General features: G+C 34.2%; 2 protein-coding genes across 4 annotated transcripts; both read right to left on the reverse strand.

The window, feature by feature from the left end:
* Positions 1-295: 295 nt before the first annotated feature.
* On the reverse strand, positions 296-1,191 carry LOC114737655 (S-norcoclaurine synthase 1-like). Its single transcript, XM_028925603.1, has 2 exons — positions 940-1,191; positions 296-490 (listed from the first exon to the last, which is right to left on the reverse strand). The coding sequence occupies exons 1-2, from the start codon at positions 1,189-1,191 to the stop codon at positions 296-298; spliced, it is 447 nt and encodes a 148-aa protein (XP_028781436.1).
* A 9,820-nt stretch (positions 1,192-11,011) lies between these two features.
* Positions 11,012-20,761, reverse strand: LOC114737664 (uncharacterized). Of its 3 annotated transcripts, none has more exons than XM_028925614.1 (13): positions 20,280-20,761; positions 19,243-19,315; positions 19,016-19,143; positions 18,478-18,876; positions 17,147-18,390; positions 16,504-16,949; positions 14,662-16,394; positions 14,409-14,566; positions 13,817-13,977; positions 13,282-13,439; positions 12,493-12,654; positions 11,555-11,686; positions 11,012-11,453 (listed from the first exon to the last, which is right to left on the reverse strand). In XM_028925614.1, the coding sequence occupies exons 1-13, from the start codon at positions 20,367-20,369 to the stop codon at positions 11,427-11,429; spliced, it is 4,911 nt and encodes a 1,636-aa protein (XP_028781447.1). In that variant the 5' UTR covers positions 20,370-20,761; the 3' UTR covers positions 11,012-11,426. The 3 variants fall into 3 exon arrangements, with proteins under 3 accessions (XP_028781447.1, XP_028781446.1, XP_028781448.1); XM_028925613.1 differs by having other exon boundaries at positions 11,551-11,686; XM_028925615.1 differs by lacking the exon at positions 12,493-12,654 and having other exon boundaries at positions 11,551-11,686.
* Between the last annotated feature and the right edge of the window lie 150 nt (positions 20,762-20,911).

Genomic DNA, 20,911 nt, shown 5'->3' on the forward strand with positions numbered 1-20,911 from the left:
AAAAAAAAAAAATTCTATATCTGACAAGAACGTCCAAGAAACTTAACTTTATATGGACTTATTACTAGTTTGAGTTTTCATCACTTTGGATTTTGGCAAAGTCCAAATTCTTTTTGCCTCGCAGCTTGTTTGTAACGTAGTGCTTAGGATACTCTCCATGATTCTATCTTCTAAACCTAACTGGGTTGCTCTCCATGATTGTTTATATGGAAACGTTACTATTTAAGTATATATGTTGAAGTTAGTTACCTGAACTTTTCTCGCCGCAGATTTGGGTTCCTCATACAGTGAGCAATCATCTTGCAAGAGCAAACATGTTGCACCAATCTAGCTTCTGATTCTCTGAGAAAACAAAAGCTTGCCCGTATCCTTGTACTGTGCCTGGAATCATTGGATATTCCTGCTTCTCTCCTACAGGCAGCATGAAAAATTCCTTGCTCATCTCTACCATCCTCTCCACAAGTTCCCGACCAACCCCGTAATTTTTCACCTAACAATACCATCAAAGTTTCAATCGTCCAGATTCAAAAATAAAAACAAGAACCCATTGCTTTAAACTTTAAGTCCGTGCGAATTAGCATCTATAAATTTTTATTAGTTGAGACTTCTTGAAATATACTCCTCCGGTTCTAAATGTGAGGCTCATTTTATACATTTAAGATCGTAAGAGTATAATTTTAGATATTAAAATTTTAAATAGTCAAATATAAAGACCAAGTTCCATTAAGTTTAGGAACTAACTCACACCCGAGTCAAAATTATAAGAATTGATAAGTTACACCAAATTAAAGTTTAGAAATTAAGTTACAAATATTTACGATTGTATCTATCCAGCTCAACTTAGATTAGAAATAATACATGTGACTTCCCCACACACACATACCAAGTGATTATATACTCATAAGAAAATAAAAAGAAAAAAGCAGATTTATTATGCACCTGAAAAAATCCCCATTCTTCACAAGCTGCAGAAAGCTTCAGAACTTCCTGGCGGCATTCCCCTCTGGTTCCTTTGAGAAACTCTGAGAAATCAATGATGGGCATATCACAAGATGTATCAGAAACAAGTTGTGTTCCTTCATTGACATCTCTTACAAATCTTTCAGGAATATCTCTGGGTTTAGTTCTTCTGAGTTCTTGGACATCATCAATGTGTCCAACATTGATAGGAGAAACAAGCACAGGAGCCATGGACAATATCTGAAACTAAAGAACTTTAAATATATGAAGTGATTTATATATTGTTCTATATATATATATATCTGAGACTTTGATACCAAGTTTGTATTTATAATGGAAATCAGTCCCATAATTCTAACTCACACCCAATACTTTAAAAGCCAAATCGGATGTTAAATCGAAAATACTAGGACTGACAGTTCATATTAATTAAATAAAAATTCCATAATAAATCTAGTTGTTAATATAATAAAAACCCAACATATGATAACCATATCACTAGTCTTAAAATATACTAGTTTTTTTTTTTTAGATGGTGAATTTTTCTTTTAAATTTTTTATAGGTTTTCAAATTTTCTTTTTTGGGCATTTATTTGTTCCCTCAAAACTCATCCGATTTTCTGAAAATCATTCCCGTGTTTTTGTCTAATTCCGACTAAATGGGTAATTCTCTAATCATTAGTTTTTTTTTTCTTTTTATAACAGGGAAAGCTCTCTAATCATTGCTTATGACATTAGGTGCTTTTGAAACCCCATGAATTATAGTATAAATTGGAATGGGCTTCAATCTCCAATGAGTTTATTTATTTATTTTCTTTTGTGAGACGAGATGTACGTAGAAAAATGTTCCCATGTTGGCAAAATAAAATAAGAAAGGTCACTGGGACCACAAACAACAGACTTATATCTCAAATTTTATTTACGAATCAATGGGAATCAATTAATATAAAAATTGAATCCAAATCATTGTGTCTTACAATGGCTTCTAACATTCCACACACTAGCCAATAAAAATTAATCTAATTAGTAAGGAGTTGATTTATAATTTATGGGTTGATAAAAAAATATTTATAATCTATAAAATCGTGAATTCAAATTCTGTTGTTGATAAAAATGTTTAATTAAAACAAAAATACCCTTTAACGCTAATTAATTTTTTTATGTGAAATTTCTTTGTAATCCCCCATACACACAAATTTAAAAAATAAATACTTTAAGAAAAATATTTATATCACAGAATTACATACTTTCTATGTAAAGTTAAAATATCATACATCATAATGATGAAACGTAATGCATGTATAATCCATATAATAATCATCCATCATGGATCATCTTCCCCCAAAACTATAGATTATTTATGGACATATAATTACAAATTAAACCTAAACAAAAAAATACCTCACTTAGGCTTATTTAACCAACTAAAATGTTATTATAGAATTGTGGAGCTCTGCCAGTGAAAAGCATCATCCACGGCATATGCTTCTGCGTTCTGCCATCGGGGGTTGAAGAAAGACCCAACAACAAAAAAGTATATTACTTTTGTTGTTAATATAAAAATTAGTTTGATTTTTAATTTTGATTCTAAATATAAGATCCTAATTCACTTTGTCTCTCATATTTATCTATTTTTTTAATGTAGTCTTTATAGTAAATGCACGTGTTAAAAGTGTTTAACTAACGTACATAATTAGCAATGGTATTTTAGAAAAGGCAACACATATTTATTATAAATAACCAACTTAATTTTTTTAATCTAGTTAAATTATTCAATTAACTTTTATATTAAGTATTGGAGCTTGTAATGATTTAATGAGAATATTATAATAAATAAGATTCCTCATGAGATATTAATTGTTTTTTTTTGGGAAAATATTAGTTAATTATCGTTATGCGGTATCATTTTTGTTGTCAATGGCATGGTTTCAATTAGGCATTTTGAGCGTCGCATCTACCTTGTTTTTTTCTCCCCAAAAAAAAAAATTATTTTAATGTCTGGGGCCCTGAATTTTCTTTTCATTTAAGGAGACATATGTTTTTATATATTTGTATGTGTTGTAAAACTACAAGAAATAAGGAGAATGAAGAGTAGAAAAGAAAGCAAGAGGTAGAGAAGACAATGGCCTTTTCTCATTCACTTTGGTTCAAATCAATGTTACCGGTGTGGCATGAAAGGACATTGGTCACGTACCTGTCGTACGCCTGAGCATCTAGCAAAACTTTATCAGGCTTCTATAAAAAGAAGTTCAAATAATGTGGAAGCAAATTTGACTTTTCAAAGTGATGATGTGGAGGCAAATTTTGCATACAAAAATGATAATATCAATGAGCTAGATGATGTTAATGGCCTTGATGCTATGGCACATTTGGATGTGGCTGATTTCTTTGAGAATCATGATTAGAAGAATTTGGATAATTTTAGTTTGCTTTATCTATGCTTTTTAATTTAGTTTATGTTTATTTATTTCTCTTTTTTTTTAAGAGTATTATTAATCATGATGTACTTCGAATTTATATTAATGAATGTTTTTTTTTCGGTGAAGAATATGGATGTTTCTCTTCCTTTTGTTGGGCACAAGAATGAAGATATATGCCTGATAGATAGTGCTACAACACACACCATACTCAAAGATAGAAAATATTTTTCTCATCTTACGATAAATAGTGCAAGCGTCAATACTATAGCGGGTAATACAAAACTAATTGAAGGCTCCGGAAGAGCAATTATAATATTACCCAGAGGAACAAAATTTGTTATTAATGATGCTTTATATTCCTCGAAGTCTCAAAGAAATTTATTAAGTTTTAAAGATATTCGTCAAAATGGATATCATATTGAGACTATAAATGAGAAGAACATTGAATATTTGCATGTTACAATGGTAAGAAATGGAGAAAAATATGTCATGGAAGAATTACCGACATTATCTTCTGGTTTGTACTATACAAATATTAGTACAATTGAAACAAATGCTACGGTAAACCAGAAGTTTACTGATAAAGATACGTTTATTGTTTGGCATGATCGGTTAGGCCATCCCGGATCAACTATGATGCGAAGAATTATTGAAAATTCACATGGACACCCATTGAAGAGCCAGAAGATTCTTCAATTTAGAGAATTTTCATGTGCTGCTTGTTCTCAAGGCAAATTAATTGTAAGGCCTTCATTGACAAAAATAGGAGTTGAATCTCCTGCATTTCTAGAGCGTATCCAAGGAGATATATGTGGACCTATCCATCCACCATGTGGACCATTCAAATATTTTATGGTTTTAATAGATGCATCTACAAGATGGTCCCATGTGTGTTTGTTATCAACACGTAATTTAGCATTTGCTAGATTACTTGCTCAAATAATTCGATTAAGAGCACAATTTCCAGACCATGCAATTAAGACAATTCGTCTTGATAACGCTAGTGAGTTTTCATCTCAAGTTTTTAATGATTATTGCATGGCAACTGGAATAACAGTAGAAAAATCTGTTGCTTATGTCCACACTCAAAATGGCCTAGCAGAGTCATTTATTAAACGCCTCCAATTGATTGCTAGACCAATGCTTTTGAGAACAAAACTTCCTATTTCAGCTTGGGGACATGCAATTCTGCATGCAGCAGCAATTATACGCATCAGGCCAACAAGTTATCATGAATTCTCCCCGTTACAATTGACTTTTGGTCGAGAGCCAAATATTTCCCATCTTAGAATTTTTGGATGTGCGGTATTTGTCCCTATTGCTCCACCACAACGCACAAAGATGGGACCTCAAAGAAGGTTAGGGATATATGTTGGCTATGAATCTCCTTCTATAATTAAGTATTTAGAACCATTAACAGGAGATTTGTTTACAGCACGTTTTGACGATTGTCATTTTGATGAGACAATTTTTCCAATATTAGGGGGAGATAATAAGCAGCTGGATAAAGAAATCATATGGAAAGCATTATCATTATCTCATCTAGATCCTCGTACACAACAATGTGAACTTGAAGTTCAAAGAATAATTCATTTGCAAAATATTGCAAATCAACTGCCAAATGCATTCACTGATCCTAAGAGAATTACTAAATCTCACATTCCAGCTGAAAATGCTCCAATTAGAATTGATGTCCCAGCAGGACAACTAGAAAGCGCAAGTGAAACCAAACCACGCCTGAAGCGGGGTAGACCAATCGGTTCCAAAGATAAAACTCCTAGAAAGAAAAAAGGAGCAAATAATCATGATGGTCATGATAGTCAAATTAAGGAGGCAAGTCCTATAGGAGAGGACCAAAACATAACTAATCAAAAGACCTCAGAGGAGGCTCAGGTACCTGAAAATAATGAAGAGATCTCAATAAGTTATGTTACTACAGGAAAAAGATGGAACCGAGAGAACACAGTTGTTGACAATATTTTTTCATATAATGTTGCTGTTGAAATAATTAATCAACATGAGGATCTTGAACCTACATCAGTTGAAGAATGTAGACATAGAGATGATTGGCCAAAATGGAAAGATGCAATTCAAGCAGAGTTAAATTCACTTTCAAAGCGTGAAGTTTTTGGACCTGTAGTCCATATACCAAATGGTGTGAAACCAGTTGGATACAGATGGGTCTTCGTGCGCAAACGAAATGAGAAAAATGAGATTGTTAGATATAAAGCACGGCTTGTAGCACAAGGATTTTCACAAAGACCTGGTATTGATTATGAAGAGACATATTCTCCTGTGGTGGATGCAATCACTTTAAGATATATAATTAGTTTGGCAGTCCATAGAAAACTTGAAATGCGTTTAATGGATGTTGTTACGGCATATTTATATGGTTCTTTAGATACTGAGATTTATATGAAAATCCCTGAAGGATTTAAATTGCCAGAGGCATGTAAGAATTCTCGAGAAAATTATGCAATTCGTTTGCATAAATCCTTATATGGATTAAAACAATCTGGAAGAATGTGGTATAACCGACTTAGTGAATATTTGTTGAGAGAAGGTTATAAAAATGATCCAATTTGCCCATGTGTTTTTATAAAAAGAAATGGATCAGAGTTTGTTATAATTGCTGTCTATGTGGATGATTTAAATATAATTGGAACTCCTGAAGAGCTTCAAAAAGCAGTTGATTGTTTAAAGAAAGAATTTGAAATGAAAGATCTTGGAAGAACAAAGTTTTGCCTTGGCTTGCAAATTGAGCACTTGGAAAATGGAATTTTCCTCCATCAATCAACTTATATTGAAAAAGTATTAAAGCGATTTTACATGGATAAGGCACATCCGTTATCTACTCCTATGGTTGTAAGATCACTGGATAAGGATAAAGATCCTTTTCGTCCTCAAGAAGATGAGGAAGAACTTCTTGGTCCTGAAGTACCATATCTCAGTGCCATAGGTGCATTAATGTATCTTGCTAATTCAACACGACCTGATATTGTATTTGCTGTTAGTTTATTGGCAAGATTTAGTTCTTTCCCAACAAGAAGGCATTGGAATGGAATTAAGCATATATTTCGATATCTTCGAGGGACAATTGATATGGGATTATTTTACTCTAATGAATCAGAATCACAATTAATTGGCTATGCAGATGCAGGATTTCTATCAGATCCACATAAAGGCAAGTCTCAAACAGGATATTTATTTATTTGTGGAGGTACAGCGATCTCATGGCGTTCAACAAAACAAACTTTATCAGCTACCTCATCAAATCATGCGGAAATAATTGCAATTCATGAGGCAAGTCGAGAATGCGTTTGGCTGAGGTCAGTGACTCAACATATTCAAAAAATGTGTGGTTTTTCCCTTGAACAGAAGATTCCAACAGTATTATATGAAGACAATACAGCATGCATAGCTCAATTAAATGGAGGATATATCAAAGGAGACAGAACAAAACATATTTCTCCAAAGTTCTTTTTCACTCATGATCTTTTGAAAAGTGGTGATATAGATGTTCAACAAATTCGCTCATGTGACAACCTTGCTGATTTGTTTACCAAGACACTGCCGACTAGAACATTAGAGAAGTTAGTGTATGGTATTGGAATGCGCAGGCTTAAAGACTTAAAATGATGTTATCATTAGGGGGAGTAAATATTGTGTACTCTTTTTCCTTCACTGGGTTTTTGTCCCAATGGGTTTTTCCTAGTAAGGTTTTAATGAGGCACAATACTCATTATGGACATCCAAGGGGGAGTGTTATGAATATTGCATGAGTGGATGTCCATAACCCCTAACCCTTAGAATTCTCATAGGATTCCTCACCTTCAAGTGTCATAAACTACATAACCTCCCTAATGAATGTTTTTGGGAGGAGTTTCTTATTGTTAATGCTATTATGATGTTCTTTATTCCTTTGTAACCTTAGTATAGGACTTCAATGCTTGGAGGCCTATAAATAGAGGGCATACATGAGGCATTTGTACCTTGAACCAAAGTGAATGAGAAAAGGCCATTGTCTTCTCTACCTCTTGCTTTCTTTTCTACTCTTCATTCTCCTTATTTCTTGTAGTTTTACAACAGTATGAAATTTAAAGGAAGATATTGTTCTTAATTTATAAAAAAATTTTATTTATAATTCACTTGTTATTATTTTTTCCTCAGTTCCTCACACCCCCTTCCCTTTCTTTTAGTTTTACTTGGATTTTATTTTTTTTATTTTTAAAAAATTTAACATTCCTTTTATTCAATTGAAGATGAAACAAGGTAATTTCCATTTGTATTCTATTTTAAATTGCCTCATATATTCTTTTGTGTTTCTGGACTTTTGTCTCTTTCTAATTATACAATAGAAACATACAAAATCAATATATATAATAATAAATGTGGTTGAATTGAGGGTTATAAAATTAAAGATATTTAGTTGTTTTGAAACCAAAGTATCCAGTTGTGGAAGTAAAAACATATTGAGATGAATGTCCAGTTATTCCAATATTTATAATAAATGGATAAATAAATTGATTAGAAAGATATTTATTTAGAAGTTAAAAACATGAAGTAAGGAGATGATAACAGTGAGATGAGATATAGATAGTAGTTAAAAATTCAAACCCTCTTTTATGAACACATTAAACTTTAAGAAAATTGTGAATTGGTATTTAATCAGTCTTAAAGCTTAATAAAATTGATAATGTAGACAATTGGTTAAAATAATTTACTACAAAACTAGTTCTAATAGTTCAATTTTTTTTAATTCTCTAGGCATTGATATATAAAATATCATAATATTAGGGCTTAATTTTTTAATCCTTACATTCCAAATGTTATATAGCATTGTTTTGTATGTAACTATCAATAATTATGGACTTATTTAACTTACATTTTCTACAATTGATTACCAATATAAACAATAATAAACTTTTATAAAATTGTGAAAAATATATATATTCTTATGTAATAAAGTTTTCACCTGCAAGGCTGTAATTATATTTTTAGCCCAAACGTTTAAGATTTCCTTTGATGATTCCTGAGGAGTGTTTTGAAGAAAAGATAAGATGCTATTAGTGTTAGGTCATGGCTTAAGTAATCTCAAGCTGCGAAAACTTAATAATATTATTTTTCTTGCCATCAAAAAATTATTTATTTTAGTAAGATTTGATACACTGATTTACATAATAAATCATATGACACGTATTGTGCTTCAATAATTTATTTTATTTTTTTAAGGGGAAAAATACTTTCAGGTATATTATTGAAGGTCAGTATCTTTTGAAAATGGCAGTACTCTACCAGTGATATATAAAAAATGCATTCACAAGGCCAGGGGGGTTGTATAATATTTTTTTTCAGTATAATATTTTTTTTCCATATACAATTAAATCTGCACCTGTATAAACATGTTAACATCATGTTCAAACTCGAAATCTCATCTAAATGTTGTGGATGGCATTACTACTGGGACAAGTAGCCGTTGACAATGGGTTTGTATAACAAGGAGTGAATTTTTTTAAAACTATTTTTATATATTTATAGTTAATTATAAAATGGATTCTGTGGGCATGCTTTACATGACATTATATGAGATTAGCATCACAATATTTATGATTTATGACTAATGTGATTTTAGGGAAAATGATTCATAGATTTCAAGTAAAACTATTAACTGCAGATAGGTTCAAAAATTTCATATTTATAAGTCAGATTATGTCATTGACAAATCAAATTTAACAATTTATATTTATAGTCGAAATTTCATATTTACTATAGGATCGAGTTGCATCTTTTACAAGCTAAATTTGTAGAAAAAAATTGCATTTCTTAAAACCTGTTCTTTTTTAATTTTTGTACCTGGGGTTATGAATAATTTTCCCTAGATTTTATATTACAAATAAATATGTAAATGGTTCTTGTATATTTATAGAAATTATGGCAAAGATCGAAGTTGATATCATAACTTCTGCTTAATTACTTGTTCTTTATAATTATTCCAATCAAGAAGCTAGGGAAACAGCGAAGTCATTGTTCATGTTTCTCGTACAGGGAAAAGTGAAAGGAAGGTTGAAATACCTCTAATTTCTAATATAAAAATTAAATAACTAATTTATAAATATTATAAAAATAATTAAATTAGTTATTTAGAACAAATATGTTTTGATTTTTTTAAAATATCTTCTTTAATCTCGTGCAGTAGAATTACTTCTTCATTGGGAGTTCTCCTTACATGTACAATCAATAAAGATATTTTGAAAAAAATTATAGATTTAGAAAGCAAAGTGAATTAAGATATTATGTTTATGATAAAAATGAACTTTTTACCTAAGTCTTATATTTATGACCGGAGATGGTATATTCTAATTTGTAAGCATGCGTTTGTCCTTTAATCTTCTTGAATGAACCAATCTTTATGCACGGTCTTTTAAAATTCTCTTACAATTGTGGATATGTAGCATTTAAAATATATATATATCATTTTGAAAAATAATAATTAATAAAGTAATAATTCTTGATTATACGAATCAATATAATGAGTATTTAATATAAATATAAAATCTAATCTGAGCAATACTACTGATGAATTTACAACTAACTAACTCATTATTTCTAAACTTGATGCGATATACAGGAAAATATACTGTTTTAATATTATCAACTAATTAAGTTGCACTTGTCCTGTGCATGAATCAGTTCCTGTTTTGATCGGCAACTACTGACCTCTTGGATCACCCTAGGACTGTGTGAAAGAGCAACAGAATTCTCTTGGGCTGTAACTTTAACATCACGGTTATACATACATACGTACGTACATACATGTATATAAAACTAATCAACTAGGATTGAGTCTGGTAATAGTCATTTACTACATGACAAATTAAGGTTCAAATCTTTGATGAAAGAGATACCTGATAGTGCCTCGAACATAATTGCATTTAATATGATGATTTATTGCTTGTTTTGAGTAATTATGTAGGCTTGTAGGAGTGGCATACTTATGATTTTGGTTATTCTTCGTAATTGACAATAAGTGGTATTTAAGTTGAGCATGCATGAAATTATATTAGACTTGTATATATGAGACTTAGGAAGTGTTTGGATAGAAACAAAACTATGATTTTAAAAATGCTTTTACTGTATATGAAGTAAATATATAGAGAAGTTTGTCCCGAATTATAAAAAAGTACTTCTCAGAAGTGTTTTTGGGATTACCCAGACACCCCCTTATATGAACAAATATTATTGAACATATTTGGGCATGTATGATAATTTATGGATAAATATCGTTTAAATTATTTTTCATATGTATTATGTAAAATTTATTATTTTAAGAACGATCTTAAAACTATAGAGATTTGATTAAAAATTAGATGAAAAAATAAAAACTTGATAAAAAGGAGGACAAAAGTACTATATGAACCTAAAAAATATGTAAAACCACAAGGATCTAATTAAAAAGAGGGGGGATAAAAGATCTCGATTTAAAAACAGGTAAAATTATAGGAACATACAGATTAATTTTCCATGAATCTTTTATTAGAAATGAATTAAATACCTGACCTTTAACACGTCAAATTCAATCAGCGAAATGAAATCCTTCTAGTCCAACAAGCAAATGAGACACTGAGCTGAACTTCATCTCATTATTAATGTATAAAATTACATCACCACCATTCACCAGGGGACCATTTCAACAAGTAGTTACAATTCAAACCTGCGGTCTGCAGACACAATCCCACTACAGTTGCTGAAAATTCCAATTGTCTGCTGCTTTAACACCTACAACAGCACTGTACAATTCAACCAACAATGCAAGAATGGTCCCCTTCTACAATTAAACGAGTCAATTGGCATTCCAATCCACAAATAACACAACCCAAAACAATGATTCCCATCAACATTGTTAGTGCAGCCATTGCCAATCTCTTGCCCCTTTTGTACAAAGCCAATTCCATCTTTAGTCATCTAATATTAAGGGCTAGAGAAAGTCAACCGAAATCAGAGGGCACCTTAACTTGCTGACAGTTCTTCCTTACCACAAACAATTAATCAGACTCCAATTATCACCGTTATATCCTACACGGGTATAAGAACTTGCATCATACATAAAAATCAAAGGACAAGAAACAGAAGGTTAGTGAAGCTCACATAACAGGTAAAGAGACGCACGTACCTACATATCCAAGCACCTTCTTTTCATCCCAAGAACCGGCATGACCCATATGACCAATAACCACACACACACAGACAGAGAGAGACAGAACTAAGATTTCAATGAAAAGCACAGAAATGCCCAGAAGCTCAGCATCCTAATTTCAGTAGTAAGTCAGTAGAATTAAATTCTATTATATACAAGAGTTGGTGGTACAGAGAAATCATAAACAGAAATGTGTCCCTTCTGGTCAGTATAATGTGGCGGGTCTGTAACAGAAAAGAAGGATACTCTAGTTCTGATCTATATGGAACGTTATTCTATACGCCAACAAATACAACACATGCTAAAATGCGATAAATAGCACAACTACTATTGTCTAACACACGCTCAAAAGAGAGAAAGAAAACTTTCTGCAAGATCTTGTCTTAGTTGAAAAGTACAATGTGATGCCGGAAAAAGAAAAGAGTTTCGTAAACAATGGATCAGTTAAGACAATATCAGTATTCTCAAAAATGTTTGCTCATTTCATGATTCTGTATTTGTTTTGTTGGGGCTCCAAATCCATGGAGCAAAAAATATAGCACTAGACTACTACAAAAATTTGCATCCCGTATCAATCAACAAAAACGAATCCCATCCCTCTTTCTAATCCATAACATTCAAGAGTGAAACTATTGTGCTCTTATCCACATTTGAAAGAACCTGAGCATGATACAATAAAAAATTCACTGCGCAATCTCAATTTTGTACACTTGTACAGCAAGGTAATAGTAGTGGATGTCCTGCCTCTTTGCAGGTTTCCAAATTCCAGGTACCAGCCCGGTAGGTATTCTTTTCCTTTTTCCATTCTGGAACCATCTTTGGTAGAGGAGCCCAAAAACTTTCATTATTTACAGTACCATATCAATCTCTAACACCATCAATACCAGCACGAGTAATGGCCTTTTTTGCAGCACTAACCAGACGTACAAGCTCATCTACATCCTGGAAGCTGAAGTCAATAACCCTCCTAATAGAGGCTATATATTCCTTATTCGATGCTGCTTCCATAAATGTACTAGCGGCTGCAAAGGTGCTTTGGCATTTCCTAGAAGCCTCCATTGCCAAATTTACATCCTGAGTCTGCAAAATCACATTGACATGCTAATTTGTATATGTAGTGATTTTATATAATATAATTATCATACTAACATAATAAACTCTCAAGAGTTCGTGTGCTGGTTCTACATGTCAAACCAGGTTACTATAAAAGCCAGTTGCTTATTACTAAAGAGTACAGTTAGAAAGAGTTTCAAAGGAAAACGAAAGCTTGACATTTAACCACTGTTAGTGATGGTTAAGCCCTTAGACTATTGTGCTTGTATCCTGTATTAAGTCATGTACTGTTCCCATATACTTCATCATTTAGAGATATGGTGAATTCCTCTGCCACTCCCAATGACAACAGCTAAAACATTACATCAAAGTGAATTGGTGAGAGCAAGACTTTTACATTAAAATTCACGATTTCATTCGAATTAATCCTATAGCCCCAAGTCCATGCATGACACTAAAGATTGTCTCTGAGGAGCAAAGTTCACAGTTCCTATCTTGGATAGCAAGGCACCAATAAAACTACAGCCACCGTGAGATTTTCAACATTCTATCTAACGAAAAACACTTCCCATATACAATATCTCCATGCTAGTTCAGGTTCAAATAAACAAGCCTTTCAAACAAACCACATAAAACTAAAAAAGTAACACTTACAAAGTCAAGAAGGTGGAAGAAAGTTGAGTGATTTTGCACAGAGATGACTTGGTTAGCGGCAAAATGAATACCAGTACTCCTGGACAAGGTAGTCTTATCCACTGCTGCCTGATTGATTAAGCTATCAACATCTGATATAGACGACGAAGGAGATTCACCTAAAGAATAGAATAAAAAATCAGTAATACATCACTGACTTGTAATCCTCAATGACACATATCAGAACACTAATTTCGCACCAAGAAAAATGTCAAAACTAAGCCCTGCTGGCTCCATAATTTTTCAATTCATTGAAACCCCAAAAAATAAAAATAGATGGCATCATCCATTCACACTTCATCTAAAGAAGGAAGCAACAGGTAAAACAGTTCTAGAATATAAAGATAGCAATTTCGCTTTTACATTTCTTCCCCTTTTTGTGTTTGTAGCCGCAGCAATGGAAGTATGCAAGCATAAAAGAGAATGCAAAATCATCATAGACCAAAACCCAACCAGCTTGGAGAAACGAAATCGTATCAGAACTATATTCAGTTACCTTGAGGAACCATATTTAAAGTTGATTGCAGCTCGTGCCACATCCTGTTTGCGCTAGAATGTTTACAGTAAACCAATCTCATGCACGCCACCTCCATGCATTTATATGCCAAAGCAGCTGCAGCCATTTCTTGGCGTCTTTGATATTCATGTGCACAGGATCTGATAGTCATTTTTAAATAAAATGTGTGATTAAATACCAGCTAAAGAAAAAATGCCCACAGTAGCCCATCATCTGTGCAAATTGCACTGTCACGTAGTGCCACAATTGAAAGTTTAAACCCCAATGTCAACATATTAACTGTAAGATAGTAACAGCACTATCAAGTCACCAGATTTGATTGAGCAAGGCAGACAATGTGTGTCGAGTGAATCCATTGGTTTGCCTTCGCATCCCATAAACGACACAGAAGGATCCCACTTGATCCCAAGTCCAATATCATGTATTAGGGTGCAGAGAAGAATATATAGCCCAATAATCAAATAGTTATACGTGTATTTATTAAATTATAGCCCAACAATGACTTATTCTCGTCAAGCAAACAAAAATATATAAAAAAAAAAAAAGCATATATAATCAGCACTTTACTCACTTAAAAAGTTTAGCTGTAGTAGCATAGATTTGCATTTGACTCATCTCCCCATGCTTGCTACCCTCATTATGACAACATTCTAAAAGTGATGCACCATGAAGAAACTTCAAGGCAGCTTCAAAGTAAGTCTCATTACTTTCAAACTCAAATCCAGAGTTCTACAATATAAACAGCATTTAAGCCATCAGTTAGAGAGTAAACAAGCAAAAATCTAACAAAAGAAATCAACAAAATTTCTAAATTGACAAGTAACCTTAAAATTATCTGCCATATCTTTTATTTTTGTGGCTTCATCCAGGGTCACAGAGGCAGTTAGGCTAGAATTCGATCTCACGGGGCTCGACATATGGGGTTGATCAGGTGCAAAACTTCCTGAATTGCAACCAACTCTGACCTTGCTTCTAGCATCAGCAGAACTTTTTAATAACTTGGTGAGATCACTATTGCCAGAGGCATGGACTGAATGCCCATTAAACATATAACCCTTTTGAGCCTCAGGGCCAGTTCTGGAACTCACAAATAATGTCTCCCTTCTTACCTCACAATCTGAAGATGAGAGAGTTCTCAATTTCCCATCTGTTAATTCTGTGTATAAACAATCAGCTTTGTCTTCTTTCTCAAAGTTTTGACTCAGATTCCGCCGGGAGACAATACTTCTTTTAGTGGTACATGGAATGTCAACTTTGAGAACTGAATTCTCGAAGTCTTTTGGCTTTAGCCTAATTTTCATTCCAGCTTCACTCGACCAACTTCTCACTGAATTTTTATTACTAATATTGTCAATTTCATGTTTAGGCTCAGGAAATTTGAATTTAACATCATTTCTTGCCTCAGGACCAGATTCACAAGAGCTAAGACCACTGTTCTTGTTCACTCCATCTTCATGAAGTGTACCACTAACACAGTTGCCATGATCTATAGCATGATTACCACCACTAAGCAAATGGTCATGCCTAACTTCAGAAGTTTTAGCTGGAACTTTGGGTTTACCATCCTCAGCCAAAGATTCAGTTGAATAAATTTGGTTCTGTTCAGGAAGCAAGTCATCTAAAACTTTCTTCTTTCTTTCCATTAACTTCTTTTCCTCCTTGCTACCCCTAGAACTCATAGAAGAGAGATCACCTTTCCTGGAAGCATCCTTCCCCGAAGTGTCCCTTTCTGCAAATATTAGCTTGTCTAAGTTGGAGGTCCTCAAAGGCGTTGAGGTAATAGATTCTACTGGTGAAACTTTAACATCTTGAAAGTTAGTTCTCACTCTATAGGACCCTGAAATCATAGAAGAGCTTGAAGTTGCTGCCGATGAAAGCTGTTCAGATCTTAAATCCCTACCCAGTGGATCATTACAATCCAATGCACGCTGAGATGCAACCTTTATTTTATGCTTCCTTCGCTGCTGGGCCTTATCACTATTTCCAATTTCTTCTGTATCAACATCCATGTCATCCCTACTTCCTGACAGGCAAATTCGGCTCCTTCCACCTTTTTGGTCAAATTCAATGTCTCCTTCAGCATCTGAATTTATCTGAGTCTTCAGAACTCTACGCTTCCTTTCCTTCCTAAATCCACTTACACTGCCTTCTTCACGATACTGCCCACAATCCTGCCTGGACAACAAATTGTTCTGTTTCTTATCATCCATCCAGTCCTTCAGTTTCCTTTTCTTCATTGATTCATCTTCGTTGCTAACGTTTACTTCACCCAGGGCCACACTACTTGACAAGACCTGAGCTTGATCTTCTAGTTTCTTGGGAGGAACTACTGACTTGTCCTTTGTATCCTCAGATAAACAATAGTTACCATATTTCTCAATACACTTCCAGCTAACCTTCATTGATGAACATTTTCTTGAAATTGGCTCCACCATATCTTGATCCGTGCCACGATTCAGATGACCATCAGAGTAGTGAACATCTTCAGTCTTAGACCTTTTCGATGCTCCAGATATAGCCTCTATTCCACATCTCAATTGTATATTCTTTTTATCACCTGCACATGCGCCATAAAAACAATGAAATTTTAAAAATATAAATAATGAGGTATTCATTCGATAGAAAATCTAATGCATCAGTGTATCGGCTCTGAAATAAATAGGCACCTCTCTTCACTTGTTTTACTTTCTCGTTAGGCATGTGCTTCTCCTCATTCAAGTTGTTCAACTTGATCAAACATTGATCACTGGATTTCCCCATTGAGCTTGAGTTACCAGGACACTGGCTCATGTCAGTTAACAATCTAGTTTGTCCAGATTCTTGAGCATCGATTTCTAAGGATTTTGAAAACACAAATGCGTCACTATTGATTCCTGCCTTAGTCTCATCCCTAAAATCTTGCTTCTTCTTTCCTCGACCAGACATTACATCAAAATTGGATTTCTGGCGATTCATGCCAGAGTGGAGGGGACCAGCAGAACTCGCTCCACTTGCAGTTCCAGAGGCATGGCTTTGTTGATTATTTTGACTCCCAGAGTTAGGCATTTGATTTAATGCATAAACTGCTTTTGTTGTCTCCTCCTCACTGATATCACACCTATTCATTCCAGGCCTAAAGACAATTTCCAAAGAGTAAGGCAATATGCAAGACAAACATGGTATGCAACACGGGAAGAAAAAGTTTACAAAAATTAGTACATCATTCAACATGATGCTCAATTCTTGTTTAATATACAGATAAAATGAAAATTAATGTATATCACACATAACAAGCTCACGCATAACCTAGAAATGAGAAAAGCAACTTACAGCCAATTTAGCATGCTACATAGCCATTTTTCAGGTAGCTGCTCTGGCTTAACACCCAAAGGTAGAAGCCGCCATTTCTCACAGCTGTCACAACCTACCCAATCATCTTGAGGTACTGGTGCTGGTGCCATCTCAGTAGCAGTTTTCTTTTCTGCAATAGGACATGAGCTCAGCTCAGATATTAACTGATCACCCATTTTTTTGCCACTTGGTCTTTCCTTTATTTTAATCCTATAAGCACTACGTCCCTCAGCATTATCACAGTTAACACTTGCTATAGCCCTGTGCCAAGGATGTTCTACACTGTTCTCTTTCAGTGACTCTCCATTACTATCTCTGACCTTATAATCCTTCAAGGATTTTGTTATATGCATTTGACTTTTACAAGAAGTAACACCAAATGATTTCCTCTTTTTATCAGTTTTCAATGCATTATTACCCGCTCCTGAATTGTCTTTTCCCCCAATAGCCACAGCTTTACTGGAACTGTGATCCCCTTTAGAGTTATCCTTGCCCTCAAATACTGGTTCTCCCTTTTGATTAGTATGGTGATTGTGAGAATCTTGATGTACCTTAAATTGTATGGCATCACACTCAATTTTCTTGAAACTCAAGTTAGCTTTACACTTGCCACCATTCTTAGAGTCAGTACAGTTATCCTTGAGGGAATTAGCTTTATGCTCAGAAACATTTTCCATAAAACTATTTCCTGCGTGTTGCTTTTCAGTCCTGTCAAAATCCTGACCAGATATTGACTCCAATGACTCCCCCTTAACTGCCTCACTGAATACCGTTCTGGCTTTCATTGCATCCTCACTGACTTCCATTGAAACTCCGGAAGCCTTTCCAGCGACTCCATTAACTTCACCAGCATCACAAAAACTTGATAGAGGTGTGCATTTCAAGCCACTAGAGAGAAGGTCCTTATGGCGTGGAGTTTTATTTTCAAATATTTTTGTTTTATGCAATGTAATTTTCTTCTCAAAACCATTGCCATTTTTACGCTTCATTTCCAACTGCTTTTTACTTTGACCCACAATTCTCACGTTCCTCTTATTCAACAACTGTTCATCCCTCATAAGAGAATCTGACTCAGCAAAACGAGAACAATGTTCTTGAGAAACATTATGTGAAGACATTGGATTTCTATCTCCAAGAACATTTTCTTTTCTCATCAAGTAGAGTAGAGTCTCATGTAAAGGTGACAATAGCACACCTCCAGGAATAGGGAAAGAACTCATAACCTGATCCATTGAAAGAGAAATTTTATATTTTCAGTCCTTCTCTAGACAAGCAGGTACACATAAAAATGGAAAAGGTCCATCAATTACCTGAATAATGGCAGTTGGAGATTCTTCGCAGGTCTCTTGAGATGGAGCAAGCATGCCTTCATTTTCATCAGGACTGTTCCCCATCGATGAAGATGGGGTGTTATCAAGCCCAAGACCACTATAAATCGCAGCATTGTTTTGCGCTGACATATTAGACTTCATTTTTATTCGAAACTTCAGTGTTCTCTGGTCAGTTGATTTTCCTGATTTATTTGCACTATCATCTTTAAAAGGGAACCTGTCAGCTACTTCATTGGAAGAAACTTCAACATCTTTCTTCATTGAATCATCAACTTTAGGTGCTTTTAAAGTATGGCATGACTGAATGCTACCAGAACCAATTTTAAGACACATGGATGGGGTTATGATAGAAGATGATTTTGAGTTATCAGGTACAGCCTGTATTATGAAATAAAACCATAGAGCCCAAGCATGTCAGATGTAAAACTTATCAACACAATGACATACCATCTTCCACTGGTGTGGTCACTAAAAAATCATTTTAAAAAACTATTCAGCAACGACACTTTTCATATACCTCTACGTTGTGAGGCTTTTTTGGGGATACTGGTGGGTTATGGTTTCTTTGCAGAGTTTCTGAATGAGAGAGAAGACAAGGACACTCAATTGTAGGTAAGAAGGAGCCATAGCCACCAAACTTGGCACCTGGAAAAGATAGGTCATGCGAACCAGCATCACTTTCATGCGTGTAAAGACACCTTTTTTCATTTCTCACTGAGCTATTATCTCTATTCTCCTACTTACCCAAATTCTCAGCAGAAACACCACCTTCAAAGTCCCTTTGAAAATGGCCCAGGACATGCTGAATTCTCTCGTCCTTCAGGAAACAGAAAGCAAAATATTAGATTAAAATGTAGCTGTCCCCCCCCCCCCCCAAAAAAAAAAATCAAAGAAGATAAATATATAAAGTATGCCATGAATCAACAGTAACCATTCACAAGGAAATACAATCATAGCAAGCAACAAGAAGATCAATGACAAGAATATGAGATATTAACTTCATCTTTTTTTCAGTGATCAGCATAGGAGCTGGTGTTCTTTGGAGACAGAAATATAAACGCACGTAAACATATCAATAATCTGAGAAGCAGTTAAAAATATTCTCACTTTAAGGCTCTTATGCAAAGGTGCAAATGCTGCTGCAGCACAATTCTATTTCTTGACTACTGATGAACTGTGTAGTGTGTGGGCCATATAGTTCCTAAATAACTGGTAAACCATCCTTTTCATATGTGGCGCGACAAGAAAAAACATCTATAGCATTACTTGGTCAGCAGAATCAATCCACAATTATTTTAAGCAGTTGTCAAAGTATAGATCCTCTGTGCTTACAGGTCAAAACTCATACGTAGTATTTTTCTGAATAACTTACCCTAGTACCAATTTACTTCCCTGTAATGGACAACATAAGCATAGAAAGCCAATAGTTATGTGCAGCTATTACTGGTTTGATTAAGTAACAGCAAACAGAAGTTTAATAGTGAAAAAATTGCACATTTATTTCCTAACGAAGCAAACAAATTCGCCCAGTGAAAGTTTTGTTCAGTGACAACATGATAATCCATGTTTTACTTCTTTTTTTTTTTTAATACAAATAATCCATGTTTTACTGTTCAGCCAAATAGGAAGAAAAATTCCCCCCATATAGCCCGAAGACTGCAGAGAAATTTTTAGCTCGTAGAAAACTAAACCAACTTAATATGCAACCTCCGGACTTGGTTAGATTTATTTTATGTTTGAACTTGGTTAAAACTTAAAAGTATTTTCCAGTAAGCCCTTACAATGTAAGAGAGAGAATCAATGTCAATGTTGTTGTCATCTTCGTTATTATAGCGAGCCTCTCCTTCCTCGAGTTCAGTATCTTCTTCCATCTGGACCACCTGACTAAAGTCTAGTCCCAGGTTTAACCCCAGAACCTTAACCGTACCCCTTCACACTAGAACCTTCCCTGGAGTCCAGCATTACTCTTTAATCAACACAAAAGGAGAAATAAACACAACAGAATAAAAAAACACCGACCCTCAAAACAATCACAGTTTTTATCAATCCCGGAAGGGGAATCCGCTTAAACCGACTGTGATCAAGCCATGTTTCAAGCCCGTAACAGCATATGAACCGCAATGTAAATTGCTGGTTGCATTACAAATTTACTTTAGCTTCAATAACACAGCCGGGGAAAAAGATACGACGGCGGAGATCGGCGGACCGATCAGTGCCCCCTCGATTAAGTTTTGACGGCGACTTCAAACGGATTCCCAACCTTCGAAGTTCTGGTATATTTTGATTTTGATTTGCATAACAGCGAAAGAGCTGGCTTTTTTTGGGTTCTGCTTAAAATTTAATTATTAAGTTATTAATTGTTTATTATACATAAATTATTTTTAAACGTTGGTTAAAATTAATAATTCAAAAT

Source organism: Neltuma alba, unplaced genomic scaffold (genome assembly GCF_004799145.2).
Source record: "Neltuma alba isolate B1F8T4 unplaced genomic scaffold, ASM479914v2 tig00013478_pilon, whole genome shotgun sequence".
NCBI classification, from domain to species: domain Eukaryota; kingdom Viridiplantae; phylum Streptophyta; class Magnoliopsida; order Fabales; family Fabaceae; genus Neltuma; species Neltuma alba.